The sequence below is a fragment of the Suricata suricatta genome, chromosome 4 (genome assembly GCF_006229205.1).
Source record: "Suricata suricatta isolate VVHF042 chromosome 4, meerkat_22Aug2017_6uvM2_HiC, whole genome shotgun sequence".
NCBI lineage: Eukaryota > Metazoa > Chordata > Mammalia > Carnivora > Herpestidae > Suricata > Suricata suricatta.
Window position 1 is genome coordinate 85,329,779 of NC_043703.1, and position 27,394 is coordinate 85,357,172.

General features: G+C 43.4%; 1 protein-coding gene across 1 annotated transcript in view; it reads right to left on the minus strand.

Moving 5' to 3' along the window:
• Window positions 1-2,293: 2,293 nt before the first annotated feature.
• IL1RL2 (interleukin 1 receptor like 2) overlaps window positions 2,294-27,394 on the minus strand; it is a 33,092-nt gene continuing 7,991 nt past the window's right edge. Inside the window, exons 2-8 of the mRNA XM_029936204.1 lie at window positions 27,078-27,237; window positions 23,149-23,223; window positions 16,840-16,969; window positions 15,669-15,805; window positions 13,860-14,003; window positions 4,649-4,810; window positions 2,294-2,811 (exon numbers count right to left, since the gene is read on the minus strand). Coding sequence (XP_029792064.1) covers window positions 2,444-2,811; window positions 4,649-4,810; window positions 13,860-14,003; window positions 15,669-15,805; window positions 16,840-16,969; window positions 23,149-23,223; window positions 27,078-27,237 — 1,176 coding nt within the window. The 3' untranslated portion in view covers window positions 2,294-2,443. The remainder of the gene's footprint in view (window positions 2,812-4,648; window positions 4,811-13,859; window positions 14,004-15,668; window positions 15,806-16,839; window positions 16,970-23,148; window positions 23,224-27,077; window positions 27,238-27,394) is intronic.

Genomic DNA, 27,394 nt, shown 5'->3' on the forward strand with positions numbered 1-27,394 from the left:
AGAGAGAGGGAGGGAGAGAGAGGGAGGGAGAGAGAGGGAGGGAGAGAGAGAGGGAGAGAGAGGGAGGGAGAGAGAGGGAGGGAGAGAGAGGGAGAGAGAGGGAGGGAGAGAGAGGGAGGGAGAGAGAGAGGGAGAGAGAGGGAGGGAGAGAGAGGGAGGGAGAGAATCCGAAGCAGGCTCCACGCTGTCAGCCTGAGCCGATGCGGGGCTCACACCCACAGCACCGTGAGACCAGGACTTGAGCTGAAATCAAGAGTCTGACTCGAACAGACTGAGCCCCCCCCAGGTGCCCCCTCATTCTCTTTTGTTATACCTTCTCCTCCTGTAAAATCTTTTCAGTTTGCAGGTGTTAGTTGCGCTTGTAGGAACTGGTCAAGGGTGGATAGCATCCAAGGTGGGAGGGGACAGCTGTTGTTAATACAAGAGCCACTGAGAAAAGGTGGCCCTGAAGGGCAGAGCCAGAGCCACAAGGACCAATTCTCTTCTCAAGGGAAGAATCTCTCTCTCTCTCTCAGAGGACTAGGGTTTGATTTTGATTAAAGCAAATGGCAGCATCCCTTCAAAGCCACCTGGGTACGGAGGGGGAGGGGCGAGGGGGACAGACGTGCACAGGGGCCCCCTCTATGGAGGCCCTGCAGAATTCCACCTGAGATCTGAGAAGTGTGGCCTCCAGCCGTTCACACCCCATGTGCTGCAGTTGTGAGGGCCACCGTCGCCCCTAGTCACTTATTCTAGACATTGCAGATTCGTCATCTATAGAATAGTCTTTATTCAAAGAAGGAAACCAGGAAGGAATTTTCCACTTCAATTTTCCAGACACAGCCCTAGATAAATCAACCAAACAAAGCATCTGTTAGAAAAAGTTTATTAAAATATGAGTCAGGATCAAGAGCCAAAGAAAGGTCACCCGGCAGGGCCACCGCAGGCAGGCCACTGAGTCACCACAGAGTTGGCAGGGGTGGAAGGTGCTGGGGGACTATGCCCCCAGCCCCAGGTGGGTCAGACGATGCCTGTGACTGTGGCCCGCACCAGGCACTTCCGCATATGTGTGCTTATCTCAGTAGACCTTCTGGGAAAAGACCAGACCTTCCTGGACCCTGTATTTCATGTGACTCAGTCTTCACTTGGGACTTTCTCACGGGCAGACTCACGGTATTTGCGGGGTGAAACCAAAGGAAGTGGGCTCCGTGGCTGATCAGTCATTATCAGAAGGCAGGCCAAAAGGTAACCGGGGGTTCAACACCTGTGTTTCGTCTTTCCTCTGACCTATTCACCTCTCACCCCTGCCCCCAGCTCAGTCCTAGCCCCTCAGGTTATCCCAAGAGAACTGGGATTTGCCTCACCACGAGAGAATTAGTGGTGGCCTTCAGCTTCCATGTCATCTGCCTTTCTGTCCACTATCCACTGACACCTAACCCTTCTTAGCTGTGCAAACGTAGATGGGAGTCCGGCAGCTGACAACTGAATCGTTTTTGCTCTTACCTTCCAACCTACATTTCAGTGGCAAAGCCAGGATAATTCTATCCCTTATATTTTTACCCCCTGGCATCCTTTATTCCACCAAAAAACTGGTGGAAAATCAAAAATGGAACTGCCAAAAGTGGTGAACAAGTAATAATAACATTGAGAATGAGATGAGCAAGTGTTTAGAGAGAAGCTTGCCCTTCTTGATCGTTAGCAGCTTAATTATGTGTCTCAGGGCTGAGTCGTAATGTTAAAGAACACGTACAAAACAGTGGAAATGCACATTTTGGGGACAGCCTTGCAGATAGAATGGAGGAACCTCAGTGGGATTCCAGCGCCCCTTCGCTGAAACCCCTCTGTCTCTCATATGCGGCTCAGAATTCTAACCTTCGTAGGATTTGACAGATACTTATTTTGAACTTATTTTGAGTTGGTGGATAACGTCTTTCAAGGCTGGAGCCCAGCAGGAGGGGAACTAATGTGCAATCCCAGGGGTGCCACACTCGGTCCCCACTAGTCTGTGTGACCTTTAAGTATCAATGTGCTTCCAAAGACTGTGGTCATGAAAAAAGTGCCATTATCCTCACCCGCCCTCCCCCCGGATTTGCCTCCTGCCATCCCCTGACTTCCACCTCTGACCCCATGGATGCCACGCCATGGGCCAAACTTTCTGACACCGCCACTGCCTCTCTACGGTCCACGCGTCCCATCAGCCCAGGGCTCACATGCTACCTCTCTGTGTTCATCAGAGCCTGTAAGTGAAGTAGGACCTTCTGGAGAGGTGACGTCTTTCCCTAAGGAAATAGCTCGGATCAAAACAAGCCACAGACACAGGCCCTCTCACAAGTATACGATGGCAAGCTGCACATGGATGGTCCAAATGTGATGTGTCGTTGTCCGTCCATAAGCCACCCGGTGCCAACAGTGCCATCACTGATGACATACCCACTTTGGCCCCCCACTTGCCAGCCATGAGGTCTCAGTATGTGTGCCTCAGCATCTGGGCAGAAGAAGATGGCGGAAGCCTTTTGGGTGGCATGTGATACCTCACTTTTTTCCAGAACTTGGTCTTTGCGCACTGTGACTGCTCTGTGAAGTCGCCACTCCACTGGATGGCCCCATGCTTCTGCTGGATGTACTGAATTGACTCTGGCATGGCCGTGTAGTCCCTGACCTTCTCCAGTTCAATCAGAATGATCTTCATCCCGTCCTGGATGAGCGCATTATAGACTGCGATTTGTTCCTCTGACATGTTCTTTAACAGGTCAAAGCTCGGGGACTCAGGAACTATGATGATGATCAGCCTCCTGCACAGCTTGATGTTTTCATCGATGACATTGGCCACAGCTGGAAATAAGGGAAGAGGATGCGGATTATCTCATGAGTGAACCAGCTGAGACCTCAGTGCTATTGAGAATGTTAGAAACGGGCCCCCGTCATAAAGGTGATTTCGGAATGGATTCATAACCTTTTTTTAAAGCTTATTTCTTTATTTTGAGAGAGAAAAAGAGAGAAAGCGAGCAGGGAGGGGGCAGAGAGAGAGGGAGAGAGATAGAGAAAAAATCCCAAGCCAGCTTCATACTATCAGCACAGAGCCCGTGTCTCACAAACTGTGAGATCATGACCTGAACTGACATGAAGAGTCAGAAACTTAACTGACTGAGCCGCCCGGCCTTGCCAATGAAAGTTTGTTTGTTTTAACATTTATCACATCCTTTGGGAACCTTCCTGACTTTCCCTGAAAAATTGGGTTCGTAAGTCCCATTTTTTGGTAGTTAGTTGTCACTGTCCTCAGGCTCCACCAACAGCCTGTGAACTACTCCAAACGATCCCCAATTTTGTATCTCCAACTGAGCTGAAGGGCTGCTATATATTAGATGATGAACATATTTTTTTAATAAATAGATTTCAAACAGGGAAACTGTAGATAGCTCACACACTGTGTTAATCTATATTTGTGTTTCCCATTTATTTTTCACAGCTACTTAAAGGCTTAGGACTTATAGGACTAACTTGCAACTGAATAACACCCCCTGATGCTTTATTGGGGAGAGTTCTTGAAATATCCAGCTATGGGTGAAACTTGGCCTTTTTAGGAATAAAGACTAAGTTTTATATCCTCCTTACTCTTAGAAGATAAAAATAGATCATGACCTTCCCAAGATCAAGCTCTTCTTTCCTTTGGTTTATTTTTATATTCCTAGTGGCTAGAATATCACCTGGCCCATAGTAGGTGCTCAATAAATATTTGCTGAATACGTGAGTGACAGAATGTGCGTATGCAGTGCGAGCACTTCCACATGTTTATGGTGAGCATTAGATCAAATTTTCATTTCCTCCTGGAGGATGGTTTTATAACATGAACAGATGAGGGCTGAGATACAGTTGTAGCCCGCCACAGACATGAACAGCCTATAAACCCAAAGTACTCAGCCACCTTTGCAAACGACCCAGAATAGGCCACTAGCAAATGCTGTGACGTAATCCTGGTTTTCTCTTGACCAGAAAAGGATGCTTATTTCAAATTTCAGCCATTGGTTGTATAGAGTCCCAGGAAGGAAAAAGGGTAGGTCAAGAGGGAAACTTTTATCTGGTGGATGTCTCCTATGTGCTAAGCTCCAGACTGGTCTCTGCTCAGGTTTTGCCTCATTTCACTCTCTTGGACTAGTCAAGGAAGCTTTCTCATCCCCATTTGGCAGATGAGACAACCGAGGTTCAGAGATGTTGCCTGCATTGCCCAGAGCTTCCCTCCTGTTCAATGGGACACACAAATAAATGAATTCTGTTTTATTTATGCAGGAAAGGCCTGGGGGGTTGAGGTAAGCTGACTTATATATTCAAGCTGATAGACTGTGCTCAGCAGTGAGTCTCAAGGGCGTGAGGGAAAATGACCCCTTGTTCCCATTCAGTCTCTCGGCCAAGGCTGCCATCCACCACCTGGTCATATTAGTGCAGAGAGAGTCATGTGATTTCAGCCAGGAATCCCAGGTATCCTGCCCCAGAGAGATGAGGGCTGGTCCTAGCTCGGCTCAGGGGCTGTGGGCTGAGGAAGTACAGGACTCCCCGTGTGTCCATGAGGAAGGTGAGCAGAGCCACCCACCCCACCATTTGTACAATGAAGGAAAAGAGACCTCCCTTCCCCTTTTTATCTACTGCGTTTCTACCTTTTATTCTCAAAACATACCTTGTCCGGGAAATTCGTCCCGACCAAATATAAATAATTTGTATCCGCACTGCCTCTCCAGCACCTCAGGCAGAATCTTCCACACCAGTGTGTCCACCTCATGACTCTGGTTTTCTCTTTGAGGCTTGGGGTATAAGACATAGGCATCATACAGCTTCCCATCTGAAAAGGAAATGGGATACACTCGTGGGATTATTCCTACCACATTCTCTGATGTTAACACAGCGAAAATCTGAGCAGCTACCATGACGTTCTTTTCCCTCGGGTTCAGTGACTTCCAAGTGCCCAGCTGGCTGGCTTGCCACACTAGGCATCTTGCGTTCTCTCAACACTTTACATATTTCACTTTACTGTCTTCGGCTGTGTGTAGTTTCTGAGGACAAGTTGAATGCAATTCACGTCTTTGTTTCTCAACAGGTAAGGTGTTTTTATCCCTCTGGCCTCTTTTAGGATGTCCTGATTTTCTTGTCTTTGATAGTCTCCAGTTCGCAAATGCTCTGCCTAGGTGTTTGCTTGCTTGTTTGCTTATTCTGCCTCTGAGCCTCCTGGATTGCAGTTTGGTGTCTGACATTAATTTGGGGAAATTCTCAGTCTCTCATGTTTTGGATATTTATGTTCCTTTCTCTCTTTCTTCTCCTTTCGTATTCCCATTACTCTTATGTTACACCTTCTGTGGGCGTCCCACCTTCATTGGACATTCTGTTCTCTGTTTTTTCTATCTTTGTTCTCTAGCTTTTCAGTTTTAGTGGTTTCTAGAGTGATATCCTCAAGCTGAGATTCTCTGCTCAGCCATTCCCACTCCACTAAGGAGCCGAAGTCTTCATTTTTATTACAGGGTTTTTGTTTATTGCTCTCTTTCTTTTTGGTTTCTTTGTAGGATTTTCATCTCTCTGCTTATGTCACCTGTCTGTTGTTACATGCTGTCTGGTTTTATCCATCATTTCCCTTGGGATACTAATCAGAAATGCTTTAAATTCCCAGTCTGATAATCCCAACATCCTTGACATATCTGGCTCTGCTGTTTTCTGTCTCTTCAACTCTGTTTTTGCCTTTTAATACGACTCATACTTTTTCCTGATAGCTGGATAAAAATGCACCAGGAAAAAGAAAGTGCTATAAACTGCCCTTTAGGACCATGGTGGGGACGTGTGCGGCCTCTGGTCCTGTGATCAGATCTCAGTCCTTTAGTGACTCTGGACTACGAACTTCACAAGCATTGCTCAGTTTTTATCCCCACTTAGGTGGGACAGGATGGCTAGGTTGGCTGGAGTTGGTATTTCTCTCTGCGCAGGTCGGTTAGGGTCTGGTGACTCTAGTGGGTAAGGCTTTCATTAACTAGTTTGTCTTGAGATCAGGCTTTGTTAATAAGAACAGAGTGCTCTAGGATATTTCAGAATTATTTCTCTCCTCCCCCGGCTGGGGGTAGGATATTTACTATGAGAGCTAGGTCAGGCTTCTGGAGGTAAAACTCACAAAAGTGTAAGTTTTTGACCCCCTCTGACCAGGTCCGGTGAAGAATTTTAAGTCTCAGATTTGTCCACATTGAGCCTCCAGTGACTTGTCAATTACAGCTCGGGTTTTCTTACCCCATTGGCACTGACCTATGAGGAGGATGGTCTTGTCACCATTACATAAGCATCACTTCTCCAAGGTCACACAGCCCCAATTCCAACCTGACTCCTTTGACTCTAAGACCCCCACTCCCTGTGGTGAAAATGAAAATTGAAAGCAGGAGTCTCCATCCTCCTCCGTGGGTCCTGGGCAAAGGCAGACTTTCATAACTGCACCCGGCAAAACCCACCAAGTCTCTCGCAATTCACACCCATCAGTAAATTCCATCACCGCAATTGCACATAGCACTCTAGAGCCCAAGCTTCTGAGCAGACTCTAGGAATTTGCTGTGTGAAACTGAGAAGTCCAACACAGCCGCACATTTTGTCATCGCCAGAATGAGCCAAGCATTTATTGAGCAACCAAGCACACGGAACAGTTGCTGTGCTCACCCTTGTTACAGAGGAACAAGACACATCATCTAACTGGAAAGGCCATTCACAGACTTGGAAATAGAAGCACGAGGCACTACAAGATAACAAATGGCCTCATGAACTGGAGAAACAGTAGGAAAAAAGACTTCCCCACAGTCTGGAGCTTTTGAGAAAACTTCACGAAGATGTAGGGCAGCCCATGGAGTTTAAAGGGCTTAAGGAAAGAAATGAGGGGCTGGATGTGGAGGGTAAAGAGGTCAAGGAGAGGAAGATCTTGAGAAGGGCATGGAAGGGGACATTAATCCTCGAATCATGAGTCATATGAATGAGTAAGGAGGTTAAGCAGGGCTATAAGATTTGAGTGACAGTCTCATTAGAAAATGTGATTTTTGAGGGGTTCCTGAATGGCTCAGTCAGTTAAACATCTGACTCTTGGATTCAGGTCAGGTCATTATCTTCATGGTTTCATGAGTTTGAGCCCCACATTGGGCCCTGGCGCTGGCAACGCTGTACCTGCTTGGAATTTTCTGTCTCCTTTCTTTCTGCCTCTTCCCCACTTGCACTGTCTCTGTCTCAAAAAAGAAGAAGAAGAAGAAGAAGAAGAAGAAGAAGAAGAAGAAGAAGAAGAAGAAGAAGAAACTTGAAAAAAATAAAAATAAAATGTGATTTTTGACCTTTAGGCTATTTAGAAATTCACAGCCAACCTAACAGGAACTGAAGAGAGAGCCATCCCTCTCTGTTCCCTTTTTGTGGAAGTTTGTTGGATTGAATAGACTTGAAAAGAGGTGTGGCTCTGAGCCCAACAAAGAAGGTAAATTTTTATATTCTTCTAATTTTTGTCTAAAGATTGTCCCCAACTTAGAGCGGTTCAATTTATGATTTTTTTTAATTTTATAATGATATAAAATTAATACACATTCAGGAGAAACCATACTTCAAATTTTGAAATTGATCTTTTCCAGGCTAGTGGTATGTGACCCCCTCCTCCCTTTGATGCTGAGCAGAGCAAAAAGCCACTGCTCCCAGTCAGCCCATGATCTTGAGGGTCAACAGTCTATATAGCCTGACTACCATGTGGTACCCATACACCATGCTGTTTTCCACATTCAGGGCAGTATTCAATCAATCACATGAGACGGTCAAGACTTTATTATAAAACAGGTGTTGTTTTAGGTGATTTGGCCCAACTGTAGGCTAATGTAAGTGTTCTGAGCATGTTTAAGGTGGGCTGGGCCAACTATCATATTCTGCAGGTTAAATGCATTGAATGAATTTTCAACTTCTGATAGTTTTACCTCATGATGAGTTTATTGGGATGTAACCCCATCATGTGTCAAGAAAGATCTGTAGTTAGAATGTGTGCAGAACTTTAGAGTTGACATGGAGCCTTTTCTCATTTCCCATAAATTCTCACCCCAACCACTGACAACCTTCTGGTCTCTGCCTACCTTCCTGGTCATCCTGTGGAAAATGGTAACACACACATGTGCACACAGGTGCACTCTTCCTCAGCCTCCCTCCCCCACCCTGTCATTAATGGAAACTGTGAGAATGGGGACATTTTTTGGTGTGATTCTGCCTTCAGTGCCTTGAGATAGAAGTGGGACGGAGGAGGCCTCTATCAGTAGTTGCCAAATATCTGCATGGGGCTTGACTTTACAGAGGCTAAAGGAGGCTATGACTGTGAGGGAGAGAGAGAAGTTTAATATCATGAGCAGGTTTCACTTTTTAATAAATGAGGGTCATAAGGCAGGTAGCAAAGGGGTGATTCATTTGTGTCTAGAGTTGGCAAAAACCCAACCGAGCTGAAACTCCTTGTGCAATGTCTTCAATGTTACTAGTCTGTACCACCACTCTGTAAGTGGATTGTTTCCTATATTCAATTTAGTGTCATACACTTGACTTTCTAAAGCTGGGGGATATATGAGAAACAGTTTTTTAAGATTTCATAAAGACTTTATGCTTTTAAACATTTTAGAAAGAACTTAAATGTTCTCACTTAAAAATATGATATTTATCCTTTTTATGGTAAAGGGTTGGTTAGCTTGGCACTTTCTTCACCACATAACAGAGCCTCTCCAGTAAATACAGCATTTCCCGGTCTAGAAGCTACAGAGACCATCCATGTTCATCACCACCTCTGCCTGAAACCCTGCCACCAGTGCCTCTCTTCTCTCAAGCTGTTTCTCTTTATTCATTCTCAATTAAAAAAAAAGGAAATAACAAAACAAAAAAAAAACAGCTTGCTAAGTGAATTCCCTCCTTTTTTAAAATGCTTTTTCATTTATTTTGAGAGAGAGGGAGTGCGAACGGGAGAGGGCAGAGAGAAAGGGAGACAGAGGATCCAACACGGGCTCTGTGCTGACAGCCGAGAGCCCGACACGGGGCTCAGACCCACAAACCGTGAGATCAAGACCTGAGCCAAAGCCAGATGCTTAACCGATGGAGCCACCCGGGCGACCCCTGAATTCTCTCTTTGACAGCGTTTCAATTCCCTGTTTTTAAGCGAAGCATCTGAAGGTGTGCGTGCTCTGTGCTACGTAACATGCAAACTTTGAGACAGAAGAGACTTGGGTCATGAGGGACTCTCGTATCTTTTAAAAATTCAAAATATAAAACGCTCCCAATGTTTTAGTAATCTTTTTTCTTTCAAAACTTCTGAGTAGAAATGTTTATCTCCACATCTTGTTTTCAAAATGCAGTGGGTTCTCCTCACTTCCAAATGATCAACTCATAATCTACTAACCAATATAGCAAAAAAGCAAGCTAAGGCCATTTTGCTTTTTGCCTCCACCCGCAATTTGAAGGGTCCGCTTAGACAACTGTCCCCCAGCACTTCATGGCTGTGTCTCTCAGAGTCACAGTGAGGGTCACATTTGTATCCTCAGATTATGGGTAAGGAAGCTGAGAAATTTCTCTAGTCTTTCAGCTGCTAAGAGCACAGCCTTGATTCAAACCCAAGCCCACTGCTCCCTCTGGTGTGGCTGAGATGAGAATTGGGAGGAGAAAATGTCACAGTTTCTCCCCGATTAGTCTTGTGCAAGTGTGTCAGACAGCATCTAAAAAAAAAAAAAAAAAATAGCCCTAGCAGTATTTCCAGTTCCACAGGCCGTTTCAGAACTGACCACCGCCCCCCCCAACACACACAAAGAGGTGGAATCTACTTCCACTCCCTTAAAATTGGCTAGGACTCTATCGCTGCCTTGATAAATAGAATGTGGTAGAATTGACACTAGAAACTTAGGTTCTGAGTCATAAGAGAAAATATGGCTTTTCCTGGCTCTCTTGTTCTTGAAACACTAGCCCTTGGAAGCCAGTCAGCATGCTGCGTGGGCCCGTGTGGGCCTCCTCATGCTGAATGGAAGACCACAGGAACCCACACGGACCACAAGGGAGGCTGTAGGGAGAGAAACTGAGGCCACCAGCTGATGGCCAAAATCAACTGCCAGTCTTCCAGCTGGGTCCCCAGACATCAAGGAGCTGGGGGGAGCTGGGACAGGCCATCCCCACTGTACCTGTTCACGTCCTGACCCATAGAACCCACGAGCAATACAAATGGCTGCCCTGTGCCACAAACGTTTGAGGCAACTTGCTTCCCAGCCATGGTAAATGGAACAGCAACTGGGAAAGTGACAGTGAACGGCAATAAATAATGATGAGCTGGACACCCCCCAACTGTCTATTTCACTCAAAAATTGTAGAAATGTAGACCTACTCGTAAATTTTTTTGAGAAAATGGCCTTCTGGCAGATACTCCCGCTATACAGCCGGCCTCTGTATAGTGGCGGGGTAACAGTTCATGTAGGTGCTGGCCAAGCTTCTTTTACTTCCTGAGGAGATTCAGCCCCACTTTTGATATCAAGGTATCTGCATATGGCTTTATTGGCTCTTGGCAAAAATACATGTTTATTTGCATAAATTAATATTTATGAGAAATCGCTTAAAGATTATTTAACTCCTTACTTTCTTTTCTTATAGTATTGCTAAATCTCCAACCTGATCACACTGGACCAATGGAAAAATCAGATAGAATCCATTTGGCCTTCAGGTGTTTTTACTAAGTAACACGAGGTTTGGCATTTTAGCCTTAACATGGAAGATCCTAGAAAAAAAGCCACATTACATATGTTATTACATTTACTATGGGAATATTGTTGCAGACAAGATTATATTATACCCTTTAAAAATAAGGACTCCCTCCAAAACTTTTCCTTGGAAAATTGTCCCAGACCAAGCCCTGTGCTCTCATGAGCAATGGAAGAGTATTTGTGAGAAACGCACAATGAATCTTGTCACTGCTTTGCCTTTACTTCCAAAGCAAGCTCATGTTTAAAAAGTGTCCAAGATTTGTCATTGAGTCTACCCCCAAGCTTTACTTTACCACTCTACCCTCTGTTCACTGTACTTTGTTTGTGGTTTTCATTGTTATATTCTCTGCAAACCTATTTCGAAGAAGGTGAAGAATATTCAAATCTCTCTAGGAGATGTGTAAACGGAATTTTATACTCTTATACACACATGCACAGCCTGCAAGGAGGATTTTTAAAGTAACTCCTATAATTTAATAGAAAACATACAGAATTCGTGGACATTAGGGCTGCCGATGACTCAGTAAAACTGAGTTATACACACCTATTACTCATGTTATACAGCATAACTAATCTCTCTGGAGTAAATAATTTATCATAATAAAGACACATTTCATCTATTTCCTTATTTGTATTTGCCACTCATTACTCCACGGTTCCCAAATAACTCCAGATATATCCCTAAGGGATACAATGCTTGGAAATAGCATCGGGGACAAATCTTAAGTCTCATCACTAACACATTGTCGAAGCCAACACTCAGACAGGAATTACAGGGGTAGCTCTCATAGATGGAGCTGTGGAGATGAATCAGAAAGTACACAAGTACTTCTCGGAATTAAGAAGAAAAAACGAGCCCTGGCTCACTCTGAGCCGCAAGTCCAAATTCTCAGCCCGGATTCAGGCTGTAGCCTGTACTCAGCGGAGGGTGGGGCTCCCTGAGTGTCCTCCGCTCAGCTCCTCCTGCTCTGAACGAGTCACTCTTCCTTTTACCTCCTCCTGCTAAGCCCCACCTCCCCAGCAGACAGCTGCAAGGCCCCGCAGCTCTCAGACTCCTGGGAGTCCCAGGGAGTCAGGGAGCAAGCCGCACACCAGAGCCAGAGATCTGGGAACGCCACTAAAGTCCCAGCAGTTCCCTGTCTGTCAGCAAACAGAGGGCCACTCACGTGTGGGTGTCTGAAAAGACAAGTCGCTGTGCACTGGTCTCCTGCCCCACGCGCAGGCAGGGGCAAGGCCACAGGAGGCTCTGCAGGGACCACAGCCCCAGAGGGAAACCCCATGTTCACCTGACTGTCCGCAGCCTAGAAATGCTTTGGGCTGCACTGGACACGCAGAGCTGGGTTTCCACGAAGAGCTGGGCCATCAAAAAAGAATGCAGGGCGCCTGGGTGGCTCAGTCAGTTGAGCATCCAGCTTCAGCTCAGGTCATGACCTCACCGTTCCTGCGTTCCAGCCCCACATTGGGCTCTGTGCTGACAGCTCAGAGCCTGGAGACTGCTTCGGATTCTGGGTCTCCCTCTCTTTCTACCCCTCCCTTGCTCGTGTTCTCTCTCTCTCTCTAAGAAATAAGTAAACATTAAAAAATTTTAAAAAGAATGCATTGCTTTCTATGCTGCATAAAGACTATCAATTTTGAATTCTGAAATTTAACTTAGAATAAAGTCCAAGTTAGGACCTTGTTTTCTCAAACATATGGACAATTTGTACTGTGTTCTTTATACGCAATTCAGGCACTTGGTGTAAATAATGCCCCTCTTAGTAGTAGATACTCCTAAAACATGCTTGGACACCCACTTCCCTGAACTCCCACATTGCTAGTCTCTGAACTTGAATGGTATAAATGTGCGGATTTCCACGCACATGAGGTGAGTAGACTTCTCTGGGCCATGTGTTAATTTTCCATCCAATCAGGGGATATTAAAGCAGGTGTATTGCTTTTTTCAATGACTTAATAAGTCACAACCATACTGAGACAACAAGAAAATAGAGTTAAAAAACCACAACGGCAGGCACCTGCGTGGCTCAGTCGGTTAAGCATCCGACTCTTGGTGTCTGTTCAGGTCATGATCTCACAGTTGGTGAATTGAAACCCACATTGGGTTCTGCACTGACACCACAGAGCCTGCTTGAGATTCTCTGTCTCCCTCTCTCTCTGCCCCTCCCTTGCTTACTCTCTATCTCTCAAAATAAATAAATACACTTTATTTAAATTTTAAAAAAAAACCACCATGATGGTGGGAAATGCCTGCTCCTCAGAGTTTCAGGATGTCCCGGACATTTGTGTGCGGAGCAGTGCAGGCAGGACCCGCGCTTCCCAGACCAGGCAGAGTGACAAGGGCAGCTGAAGGCTTTAGCTTTCAGATGACAAGATGCCCCTTGGGCCCCAGATCCTTGCTCAGTGCTTTCCTGGGCTTGAACTCAGCTGTTCCTACAATACTCTGTGAGGCAGGCTCGGATCATTTTCTCTCCCTTCCTCTATTCCTCCCTCCCTCCCTTCTTCCTCCCTTTCCTCTCTCCTTCTTTCCTCTCTCCTTCTTTCCTTCCTCCCTTCTCTCCTTCCTTCCTTCCTGTTCCCTTTCATTCTATAGCCAAAAAAGAGAAGAGACTTAAATACTTCCTAAGATCTCACGGGAGTAAGGGGAAAGCCAAATGCAAACCCAGGTCTCTCTCCAGCCTTGAGCATTAGAGACTTAAGTCTTTCAGGTCCCAAGCACAGGGCCTAGAAAGAGCTCCAGCACTCTTTGTAAGGAGGATTCCGTTCTGGCGTCCCGCGTGCTGAAGTGCACATGGGGACACTTGGTTGCTCCAGCAGAAGCTGTCTTCTCATACAAACCTCAGGAGATGTGAGCCGCTCCCTAAAATGGTCACAGTGGGACCCAGAAGATGATTTGCTCTTTTTGCTTCGCAAATGTTAGCTCAGTCACTACTGGCTGCAAGCGTTATTTAACTGAACAAAGCTGGTGACCATAGACCAATTGTTTCCCTGAAGCACGAGATGTTCCAGGGAGATTGCTTCCTTCCAATGTGCCAACAGCATGAAAGGCAAGCTAGTAAAATATGTGGAAGTATAATTACAATGGGTACACGGGGTGAGCAGAAACCTAGCACGAGGCAGTTTTCATTTGTTACCCGCACTTACCTTCTTTGGTCCTGGCCGGAAGGAAGGCACTTCGATACCAGAGTACAATGTCAATCTTAAAAATGTTGCAGATGTACGTGACCGACGCAGCTGCACCGATCAGGGTGACGAGCCCTCCTATCAAGTACGCTTGAACATCGGGAGCTACAAATAACAGCAAATAGAGGCATAAATAATCTGATAATAACTATAATACAAAGGGTCAATTATATACTTTTCTTATACAGATCCCATTACAAATGCCAAATGGGAATGTGTTAGAGGTCAGTGAAGATCCCACTTAAATAATTTTTTTACCGTTACATAACAGGTGTACAGGAGTAGAATAATCTAGTGTGGACCACACATTTCAGGAAGCAGATGGGCTCTTGGGAACCTGGCAAAGGAAATTCAGAACCCTCGCTTCTGATGGTGGATACAGCATGGCTCCTGTGCGTGAGAACCGCTCCCAAAACACACATGGCCAGGCCTTACTTAGTCAGCACTAGACTCTCCAGAGGCAGAGCCTGAGCAGGGTTATTAGACCTCCCCTGGGGGTTCTTTGGCATATTCCTGATGCAACACTGTTATGGCTGCTTTCACAGGTGCACCAAAGTGAGCAGCAGGATGTCTGTCATAAATAAAGAGCCATTAGCTGCCTCCCCTGACCTGGCTGAGAGCCCCGTGTGCCAGCAAGTTCTGAGCTGGGGGCCTGCCTGCAAGGCACAGCCTCAGAAAAAGGCGTCACCCCCGAGTTACTATGGCAGACGCCGTGGGTGGGAGGTGACCAAGAAGCAGAACCAGTTCCTCTGGAATGCCAAATCCCTGAAAACATGCTTCCACACCTCCGAGAAGAGGAACACAACCTTGTCCCTTACCACGGCCCAAATCAGTGCTGCCATGGGAGGAGGCTCGAGGAGGGAGAGAATTCCACAAGAGGAAGAAGGACAGAGGAAGAGAAAGTCTCTCCATACTTAGAACCCACCACACACACCATTTCCTTCTCCAGCCCCTCTCTGAAGCTCCAGGCCTCACTAGAAGGTGTGTGTGTGTGTGTTGGGGATGGCCCGGGTGGTAGAAGGGGGTATTCTCTTTGCTTTGAACCCCCAGAGCACATTACTTTTTTAAAAACTACTCCTTAAAGAACTTATCATGATCTGCCCTAAGTCACGCCATCCTGCAAACAGTTTGAGGTAGAAGACATCGCCATGCACTACTGCACATCTTTAAATACATGGCACAATAAAGCATCATAACTAAAACACATTCTGGGTCAACAGAAATAGGAATCCATTGATTAAATCCCAGCACAACCGAGTGGATCTGCTCTGCCCGCTGGTGCCCGGTCTGACTCGGACCACCCGTTTGAACCTCTAGCTTCTGTTAGATGGATCTGCCCTTCCTACCCATCCTCCACTTCTCTTTGTCCCTCCCCAGCTCTTGGAACAACAATGTCACCCCTCCCATTGAGGAGACTCATGTCTGGGGACCTGTAATGTAGAGCTTCATAGATGTTGGTGCTGTAGTGGTCATAAGAAGAGCAGGCCATGCAATACTTATGAGATTCATAAAGCCCCTAGCAGGGAGACAGGAATGATGGCCGGGAATTCTTGAGTTGGCCATTCATCACCTTCAGGGGGATTGACATCCTCTGCTCTGGAAATGAGCTTAAAACCATCAAATTCCAAACAGGAAATGAATGCCTAGTTTTTCTACTGAGTATCACTCTGCTGCTTCACACCGCATGTTTAATGCCTCACAACGTTCATATGTGTCTCCTTGTCATTGTTTTGAGCCCTCTGAACAGCGTGTACCCAGCCGAATGATTACCTGGGAGTTTTAAAATAAAGTATGCTGCCGACACCCCAGCGTGGCAGATGAAAGGATGGCCATAATCTTCCATTTTCACTTCCGAGAAGGTTATGTTCACTGTGTAAAAAATATGCTTCTGAAAAGGAACGTAGGACCTGAAAAAGAGAAGAGCCACCCATTTATATGTGAGTCATACTTACCCAACATACTGTATCATCTTCAGTCGAGAGAATAAAAGTCTCTCCCAGAGAACTCTGGGCCATCGTGTTGCGTTGAGGAGGCTTCACGAGTGGCTCAGTGAGCTGTGTGGAGAGTTTGCACTTTCTTCTGGAAGGCGACAAGGAAGCGTGGCTCTGTTAGCTACAGGCAGATCTTCAGTTCTCCAGGGCCTTGGCCTGGTTCTCCCGCTTATCCTAACTTAGCCATCCTGCAGCCTCCAACACATTCCTCCTGCCCTCCTACTTCAGTGGTCCTGATTTATGCCACCCAATTTAAACCATCCCAAACTGGGTTTATACCGCTCAATTAGCTAATGATTAAGCCCTGTCTCCCCCAAGAGTCCCTGTGTGGCTGCCTGTTTTGCTGCTGAGGCCTTGAAGGTCTATAGCTCGTGATACAACTACACAGGAACGAGGCTGGTTTTAAGCTGTGAGTAATTGGCCTTGTTGCATGAAGGCCATACTTGATGCTTTGCCTCATCTGTCCGACTAGGGTGTAAGCAGGATCGATAACATGAACACCTCACACTCCCCTGACTCAGAGGCTTGCTGTGCAAAGCACTGACAAGGTCTTCGAGAGACAAAGCCAGAAGGACTGATGAGGAATCTGTGGGAAGCACTAAAACAGCGTACTAGCATCAGAATAATTTATGCTTATTTTATTTTTGAGAGAGAGAGGTATGCATGTGGGATGGGCAGAGAGAGAGAGAGAGAGAGAGACAGAGAGACAGAGAGAGAGACAGAGAGAGAGACAGAGAGAGAGATTGGGAGACAACAGGATCCAGAGCAGGCTCCAGGCTCTGAGCTCTCAGCACAGAGCCTCACATGGGGCTCAAATCCATGGACTGCAAGATCATGACCTGAGCCAAAGTCGATGCTCAACCAACTGAGCCACCCAGGCGCCCCCAAAATAATTTAAATGAAGAAAGTCTTGCCAACCTATAGGGAAGTCAGAAAAGTACACCACCTACTCAAATCCTTCTCTGATTCGTTTGGATTCATTGTAGTAATCATCCACCCAGGTGTCATTGACTCTCCAGGACCGGAGATTTGTATTATCCCTCGCGTCTGTTATATTGCAGTCTACAGTAAGGGGAGAGCCTGTAAAAACAAATTCATAAATATTACATGCAAAGTCTATAAAAATAATCAGCTAAACAAACTCTCCTTGCTTTTGAGCCCAGAATACTTTTGATTACCAAAAATACACTTTGGAGGTCAAGGTTAATCTACTTCATTCTCTCCTTGGACAGAGATCCTAGGGATAAGTGGCTTTCCAGAGTATCTACCGTAAAGAGATATACATATGCTGCTAGATGTCATCAGCTTCTGGCCAATGTCCTCCACAGTATCAGGGACACAAATAGTTCTGGTCTTAGGAAACTTAGCAAAGAACTCACATTGTCCCCTTAGGTCTTGATATTCTCAAAACTATCCTATCATAAAAAAAGAAGAGGTGCTATAAGGTCCATTTTACAGATAAGAACACTGAAGTTCAGATAGATTAGTGGTTTGCCCCCAAGGTCACGCATTAGAGAAAGACATGACCTCTGTTTTTCTATTTCTAAATCTTCCAAATACTTCACCAATCATGACCCCTATCCTGTGCACATTTAAAATTCTAAACTGTAACACATGTATAGTGAAAATGTATAGAATATAAATGTAAAACACATATCCATACAACCTTCACCCCATCAAGAAAATAGTATGGGGTGGGGGCGCCCGGTGGCTCAATCAGTTGAGCATCCAACTCTTGATTTCAGCTCAGGTCATGATCCCAGGGTCATGGGATCGAGCCCCACATTAGGGTATGTGCTGGGAGTGGAGCCTGCTTGGGACAAGAGTGTCTTAACTATTAGTCAGCCTTTACATTTCCATACGAACTTTATAAACAAATTCAGCAAACACGAAAATCTACTGAGATTTTGGCTCTCCCTCAAAACAAAAGAAACGTGTTTAGTAGTTGAGTCCGGAGTGTGTTATTTCCTTTATAGGTTCCTAAAGATAGATGTTTAAAAATCAGATTAAATATGTTCCCTTACATTCCTAGTTTCAAAGCTAGGGTTTTTTTTTGAAAAATAATAAATTTCTAGTTCAGGTGTTCATGGCTTTTCGGTGTCTATGAGGTGAGTGCATTATTTTTTCTCCTTTATTTTGTTAATGCAAAATAAAAGAATGAATTACCTAATAGGAAGCAACTTGGCATTGTTTTATGTAAGCCCGAGTTAGCCACAATGTATCAGTCTTTAGGTACGTGGTTAAAATAAATTTGCTAAAAATGTGTTTAGAATTTTTCACCTGTGTTGATGAAGGAGTTTGGCCTGAAGTTTCCTTTGTAACAACGTTCATTTGGGGTTTTAAGGGTTGGATTTTCCTGACCTAACATAATGAGTTAATGACTGTTTCCTCCCTTTCTGCTCTGGGAAACAATTTGTTTAAATTTGTTAAGTTTCTTTCCTAAATGCTTTGTACAGCTTGCCTGGAAAGCCAACTAGATCCAGAATTTTGTTCTTGGCAAGATTTTTAAATTTATAGTCTTACTCATATTCTGAAATCTTGTATCAGACCCTCTGTACTGATTTTTATAGGAACTGCCCATTTCTTTTTAGATTTTCAAATCATTTGGCACTAAATCTTTCAGAATATCCTTTTGTGATATTTTCCGTGTGTATATGACTTATGGTGACGGCCTCTTTCCCCTCATATTGTGCTTTCCCTCTTTTCTTAATCACCCAGGGGTTAGCCATCATATCCCACTTTCACAAAACCAACTTCTTTCTTGTTAATCACTCAATTGCACATTCATTTATTATTTTGCTATTTTCTGCTATTACTTTTCACCTCATCTCTTCCATTGCTGTTGGATTTATTTTGCTTCTCGTTTCCTGTCTTCAGGGCTGAGCATGCAACCAACTTCCTTTCCTAATTCAGGTTAACAAGTGTGTGATCAAATCCATGTATCTCCTAGACCTCAGTGTAATCTTTTCATTAGATTCAGTGTAAAATAATTTTCTGATTTCTATTTTTATCCCTGAGCTACTGACATGTTTTTTTTTAATTTGGTTGCTTTCCAGCCTATATGGTTATTCTAACTGCATTTTATTACTTATTTCTAATGTAAGTGTCTTATAGTCTGACAATATGTAGTTTATATGACTTCAATCTGTTCTTATACCCATCCAATCTATGGTCTATTTTATCAAACATTTCCCTGTGCTTAGAAGGAACGTGTAATCTGCTGTAGTTGGGCACAGCACCCTGGAATATGAACATCAGGCCATTTGTTGGACATGCTTTGTTTGTCACGAAGGCTGTTCTGTCTGCCTGTTCCATCAGCGACTGTGAAAACTGTCGGTAGAATTATACTGTTATTATTCCATTATTAGCGTAGATTTATCAATTTCTCCCTGTAATCCTGAATTTTCTCTTTTTGTATGTGTACACACACACACACACACACACACACATCTTTAAGTCCCTGCTATTATGTATCTATAGGTTCCAATATGAACTTTCAATCATTATGAAGTATCTCTGTTTACCTCTAATAATACATTCTGCCTTAAGATCTACTTTGATATTAGTATAATTACACCAACATGACTTTGGTTAGCATTTATATCATGTCATTTTCTAGTCTTTTAAACAGCCCAGAGTTTTGATGTCTTGTTTCAAACCCACTATGACATTCTTTTTAAAAAATTTTTGTCACGTTTATTCATTTTTTTTTGACAGAGAGAGATAGAGTGCGAGTGGGGGAGAGGGGCAGAGAGAGAGGGAGACACAGAATCTGAAGCAGGCTCCAGGCTCTGAGCTGTCAGCACAGAGCCCAACGCGGGGCTTGAACCCACGAGTGCTGGGATCATGACCTGAGCAGAAGCCGGACGCTTAACCAACTGAGCCACCCAGGCACCCCCAGTATGACAATCTTAATTTGGAGCATTCAGTCTATCATATAATTGGTGATGTATGTGTGTGTAAGTCAACTATCTTATGTAGATATTTTATTTGTAGCATCTGTCCATATCTGTCTTTTCCTGCTTGTTTTCTTTTGTTCCTTCTTTTGGATTCTTTCTTACCTTGTTCTTGAGTATTTTTTTATTACTCCATAAAATCCATATTTTAAAAATCATTATGATGTTAGGGTTACCCTAAATATTAAAACAAGATCCTCAAACTTATCCGTCTGATATTACTGATATCTCTACTCTCTTCTAAGAGAATGTAAAGTCTTAGAGTGTAATTACATTTGACCTTCTCTCAGCATATAGACAAATGCGGTTAGGAATCCTCATTTCATATACATTTTAAATTCCATGAACAACCATCATTATTATTGTCTTATGCAGTCAAGATTCATTTAGATTTGCTCACATGTTTACACCAACATTGCCCTTTCATTCCGTCCTACAGAGCTGATTCACCATCTGGAAACATTTCTTTCTGCTTAAAGAACATTGCAGTACTTTCTTTTAAGACTGTGCTTGGCACATTGTGTCATTTTTAGTTTGTCATATTTTCACTGATTATAAAATTAGCAGCATTTTTTTCAGCGTACAAGCTCTGTTATTTCCACTAAAGATTCAAACAGTGGTTTCACTGCTGCACACAGAGGGTTCCTTTTTTTTTCTTCTTTCCCTGACTTTTAAGATACTTTTCCTTTTGTTTTGGTTTTCTGCAATTTCATGATGGTATTTTAAGGTATAGGTTTGGTTTTGTTTATCCTGCTGAGTCTTCTTAGCTTCCAGGGTCTTTTAATTGACGTGTCTATCAGTTTGGAACCTTCTCAGATTATCGCTTAAATAATATTGCTTCTGTTCTCATTTTTCTCTTTTCTCTTTCTTCTAGGACTGTAGTTACATACATGTTAGCTCTGTGGCTCCTCCTTCTGTAACCTCTATGTTTCCTATTCTTTTGTCTCTCTGTGCTTAATCCTGGACATTTTCTCCTGACCTATATTTTAGTTCAGTATTTCTTTTTTAGTTCTTTTTTCAAATGTCTCATATGCTATTAAATGCTGTATTGAATTTTTTGTTTGGGTTATTATATTTGTCAATCCTGATGTTTTGTTTGTTATTTTTCAAATCTGATACATTACTCTTTTTAAAAGTTTGCAATTGTCTTTTGAAAAGTTCAATCATGTCTTTTCCTCCCTTGAACATTGTAGGCACAATTTTTATATGTGTATGTATATATATATATATATATATATATATATATATATATATATATATATAAATTGATATATAAATTTGACTCAGTAAATTCTAGATGGAAGAATTTACTACATTCTAAGTTTTACTACTGAATTTACTACATTTACTGAGTCAAAAGTTATATGTATTTGTGAAGGGTCTGAAAACATACTGGAATTTCCCTCTGCAAAGTGTATACAGGTCAATTGATTGATTTATCTATTTAAGAACTATTTCTTGAGCATCTTCTTTTTTAAAAAAGTATTTACCTATTTATTTTGAGAAGGGGGGGCAAGTAGGGGAGAGGCAAAGAGAGAGGGAGAGAATCTCAGACAGGTTCCCCACTGTCAGCACAGAACCCGACACGGGGCTTGATCTCTCAAACTGTGAGATCATGACCTGAGCTGAAACCAGGAGTCAGATGCCTAATCAGTTGAGCCATCCAGGTGCCAGAAGCACCTTCTGAGTTCTAGAAATTGTTCTGAGCACTGGTGGTATTGGAGGGAACAAACCAGACACAAAGCTTTCTCTTAAGAAGTATTGATTCAAACAGAATTAGAGGTAACAAGACAGGTTCAAATAAGTACTAAGTGATAAATACTTTATGAAAACATAGAGAAAGCTCGAGGGCTAGAGCATGATGGTGAGGGACGTGTGCTATTTCGATGCAATGGTCAGGTGAGATGCCATTCATTGGAGACCTGACAGAACTGAAGAAACAGACCATGGGCATGTGTGTGGAAGAGCATTTCAAGTAGAGGGAACAGCATGAGCGTAAGCCCCGAGGTGGAAGTGGGCTTGACTGTTCAAGGAACAGCAGGCGTTCCGGGGTGACCAGAGCAGAAGTGCAGAACGCAGAGCTGCAGGAAGTGCCATCCAAGCCCCTGGAAAGTGCTAGCAAGCGAAAGTCAACCATGTGGGGCCACGCGGGGAATGCAAGGATTTTGAATTTTATTCTGAGTGAGATGGGAAACCTCTGCAGAGTTTTAAACCTAAACATTTTAAAGGGATTGTTCTGATTCAGGCCGGTCATGTATTAGAACACCCTCTATATCATCCTTGCTACTATTTGGTATTATATGTGTTTTAATCCTTACCAATTTCATAGATAGATAACATTGGTTTAGTGTATATTTCCTTTATTGCAGATGAATATATTCTTCTATTTTGTCTTCTTTTTCTTCTGTGAATTATTCATTTGCTCCATTTGGATTATTCATATTACCTGATTTGTTGTTTTTTTGAAAGATATTATATCACCTGTTTTTTAATATCTCTGTTCCAACATTCTCTCTTAGTTTATCACATTTTGATTCCATTTTTTCATATGTACAGACATTTAAATTTTTTATGATACTCTAATTTTTAATCTTCAGTGATTTCTTCCACTGATTTTATGTGTAGAAAGTATTTCTGAATTTGGACATAAATTTATCTTTTATTATTATCATTATTCTATTATTTGAGGGAGATGAAGCACTTGTGAGTGAGAGAGGAGCAAAGAGAATCCTAAGCAGGCTCCATGCTAATCCCTGGGACCATGACCCTGGGCTGAAATCAAGAGTCAGACGCTCAACCAATCAAGCCACTCAGGTGCCCTGATTTATCTTTATTCCCAATGGTGCTTTTGTGGGTTTATTTTTATATGTAGTTCTTTAATTCATCAAAAATGTAGTTTTGTGTCTGATATGCTGTAAAAAATGAACTACATATTCTTCACATTTAACGTTTTACTAATATCACACATACACTTACCTCTCTTTCTCTACACAACTCCTTTACTAAACTTCTGTGTATTCTAACATATGCCTATTGTTTTCCATTATGTGTCTCTACTCTAGTTGAATACAGATAGCAATATTTACTTATTATAGCTTGACCCGAAAATATCTTCTTTTTTTTTCCTCTTTATTTCTTCTATTCAATTGTTTCCTGCTAACTTTTTCCAACATTTTTGACATGGATTTTTTTTCAATGCCTTGTCAAATTTCAGGACATTCAATGAAATTTAACTGGTTTTATACTGAACATGTATACTCATCTGCCCTTAGTGATTTCAATGGCTTCAATAATTTTACTCACCAAGTTGTACTTCAATTGAGTTGTTTTTTGGATAAATGATTTTAGGAATTCTTCCTGCATATCCATGTGTTTCTGCTAAGAAATCAGACCCACATGAAATTGCATTAGAATCACGTAGGTACATTCCCAGCTGCTTAGCCAAAGCTAGGTAAAGAAAACATGGCACTAAGCAGAACTTCAGTAAACATTAGTCAAGGAAAAACAAAACTCATGGCATAATGAAATTCCACCCCCATAAATGCATATTTTTAAACCAAAAATAGCTGATTGCTAAGGAAGAGCCCTAAATGCAGGAGAGTTCTCTTCGCCATTCTGTATTTGGTATACATGTAAACTGATGAGACTGTGTAATAAAGTCTCATTAGCTAATAATCCAAGCAGGGGCTCTAAGCAGAGCTCTGGCCTGGGTCCTGGATAGAGATAATGATCCTAATGTCTCACTGCTCCGTCCCCCATCCCCACTTTTTCATATTCTTCACATCCTGTCCTCATCCATTATTCTTCTGCTCTTTCATTCCTTCACCACCGTCTCCCTGTCTTACCTTGTGTTGACTTCCAGCCTCTCATTTTTCTCCCCTTTTCCCTTCCCAACTTGTGCACCAATATTTACCAATCACCTGCCTAGCCCCACATTCCTCCTCTATATTTGGGGTGGGATGTGGAGAAGTTGGGAAAATACAAAACCATATATCCTTTATAATGACAATAACATTGGCACCTTCTACAAAATGTTCAAATTCAGTGTGTTCCACACAGCAGGCATCACTGGCCAGTTAATGCACCACCTCGCTCTGGATTGCACACAGCTAAAATCTGGAAGTCATTTTAGGCAATGGCCCTTCTCTCGCTTCTTCAAATTATCAATCACCAAGTCAAACTAATTTCACCTACAAACATTTCTTCATGTGTGCCTCCCTCTTCACAGTGAAGCCCTCTATTTTCTACTCTTTGCTCTTTTCTAGTTGCTCTTAATCATATACACCCTTCTATTGCCATCTAAAGGCCAAGGACTTTGCAAGTTTCATCTCCAGACCTTTCTCTAAACATGGCCTTGGCCTAACTGACATCTCCACATGGGCACCTCCAAGTACTCAACTTGCCCATGACCAAACTCATGATCTTCTCTCCTAAATCCAGTTTTCCTTCAGAGTTATATTATTTCATCAAATAATATCACCAAAGAGGCCACTGTGTATGCCAAAGGGCCTACCCCCCTTGACCCTGCCATATCCTTTACCCCATAGTCAATCCAACACTAACACCTCTGGGTTTTATCTCCTAAAATTCCTTGAACCCAGCCACATCTCTCCATCTTCGGTGCCACCATGTTGCCTGTGCCTACCGATATCTCACCTGCATTTCTGTGCCTGCTTTTACGTGCCACTCCTACCTCTGCAGGGATCCTTCTGTGCACACCCTGAGCTTTCAGGAATGTAAGTTCCATTGTGCTACCCTCCTGCTCTCAACCTTCTGGCTGCTTTCCATTGTTCTTGGAATAAACTCCATACTCTGCTTTGGATTGCATGTTCCCACCCCATTTCTGGCCCCTGATTACTTCTCTAACCTCATTACCTCCCATGACCTCCCTCACTCAGCACTGCTCCAGCCCACCTGCCTACTTCCCATTATTCAGACATACGATGGTCTGTTTTGTTACAAGGCCTTTACTTCGGCTCCTCCGCCAGTCTGGAAAAATCCTGCCCACTCCATCACTCAGTTTATCTTTCCTGAGTCTCAGCATCACTATTATCCAGAAGTTTTCAAAAGGCCCTTGTCTGTCTGATCTCATATTTTCCATTCCTTCATTGCCTTAATCTCCTTGGTAATTACACATCTCACTGGCATATTATCTGACTTTTCTTGGCCTCCCCTCCCTGCTCAGACTTCAAAGCTCCAACAAAGCAGTGGTCTTGGCTGTTTTCCTCCTTATCATGCTCCCTCTACTAAGCACAGGACCCGGCCTCGGCAGGCACTTAGTAAAGAGCCACTAAACTGCTGCCTGAAGAAGGACCCCTGCCAATTCCACTCAAGTTCTGATGATCAGCACTATTCCGGGCACTCCCGCAGCTGCCAGTCCCAGTGATGGCCAAAGAGGACTGCAGGCTCCAAGACCCTCTACAGCTCTCGCTCAACCATCTCAAGACTGGTCTGGTCACCCCAAGTGCAGCCTCATCACTCTGCATCCCAAGGCTCTGCAGTAGCTCTGCGGCAAAGCCTGTGTGTCACTGGCCCCCTGAATCTTGACCCTGTTTCACTCCATGGACTCAGCTCCCTCCACTCCTTGCCACATGCTCACCTATGCTCTAACCAACTTCCTTTCAGACCCAACACAAAGTATACTGGTGGACGCTTTTATGCTTTGTCTTAGACTAGTCTCTCTACCCTGTCTCACTCTTTACTTCTATAAATCCGACTCATCCTTCAAATTTCAGCTGAGAGGACATTTCCTCTTAGAAGCCTTCCAAGGCCACTTACTTGTCACTCTTGTGGCTACTTCTGATTCTTTTCCTGTTCCTCAGACATAATCTATAACTCTATCCTTACCACATAATGGTAAGATGATTCATTTATATCTCCAGCTCCACTACTGCCAGGCTGAGAACTTCTCAACAGAAGAAACAATGGGTTGATGGGGTGGGGGTTTTCTTTAATTTTTAATTTAAATTTAATTTAAATACAAAATTATTTTTTTTAATTTTTAATTATCAGTTTCCAACAATTTGGGGCATATCATAAATAAGTGTTTATTGCAGTGGCATAAAACATAGACTATTGAGCTCAAAGACCTCTAGAAGTAGTCTTCATCTCACCTCTGAAATGTTATGATTCAACAAATTCCTTTGGCTACGTATGTAAAAGTAGAGCATGATAGTTGTCAATCATGCTGTTAATAAATAAGTCTGTGTCTAATCTAGGCCAGGCACGGGGCTTGGTGTAGGGGACTGATCTGGGAACAAGACAACTTCTGCCTCCCTTTGGAGAGAAAACAGGCGATGTAAAACCCAAAAGCATAAAAATCCTCAAATGTAATACACTTAATTTTCTTCCCACCTAGAACCAGGAGGCCACCTATACTGAACATGTGGCCCAAAAGAGCCACACCATTAAGAAATTACTAGATACCACCCAGCATTCTGGACTCTGACAGAAATTAGTGAGACATAACTATCTAAGTCAAGGAAATATTTAGTCTTCAGTTCTTCCCATTTAGGTGACTAAAATAGAAAACAACTACCTACTGACAAGAGAGCAAAAGGCAATAGCAAGAACTTGTGGCTGAATGTGTTGAAAAGAAGTAAGGGTCATTTGACCACTGAAAGCCTTAGTCCTGGCTCTGTTTCTGTCACTAACCAGCTCTCCAAGCTTCATAAGTTACCCCCTCCTGGGTCTCTATAAAATTAACAGCTTACACTAAATTATCTTTAGGGTTTCATCTACCCCAAAGATTCTGTTTTCAAGTCTCCAGGTCACATATTCAAGCCAACTGGTGCTCTGGGTTGTGAACGGACACCCCATGAGCATCAAGTCCAGAGACCCTGAACTCTGAGTGCATGCAGGGGAGGCCAAAGCTGGAATGGCCAGCAAAGTAGTCACAGTAGTGGTGGCGGAGGGGAATAAGAGTAACAATATATAATATTCACCACGTCCTGAACACCTGTACTTTGCCAGGCACCCCCGTACTTGCTCTTCATACGCACTCTCATTTCATTTTCACACCAAGCCTGTTGACTTTTTGTTTTCCCAGATGAGAAAACTGAACTCCTCGTGCCCTTTGCTCCCCCTCTTTCTCCCCTCTGATTCTAACAATGGCAACTTTGAGAGCCTGCTAACCCTCAGGAAAATCAAGATGGAGAATCACTGCTATCCAAAGCCACCCATCCCTTGCAGAGCCAAGAGGAAGCCAAGGCAAGGGATATGAGCATATTTACTGATATTCACAGTGATGCTGTTTAGAACAGTGTACTTCTTCCCTGTGTGTGTCAGTTGGGCTTGACACGCGTAGTCCCCTCCATCCTCGGCTGAGATGTTGCTCACTGAGAGCTTTATTCCCCAGTGAGTAAACCGTCCTCCTTTGATCTCTTTACAGTCCTAAATACAAAAATATATAAACATATATATTTTATTTATTTATTTGAGATGTATATATATATGTGTGTGTGTGTGTGTGTGTGTGTGTGTGTGTGTGTATATATATATATATATATATATATATATCGAGAGAGAGAGAGAGAGAGAGAGAGAGAGA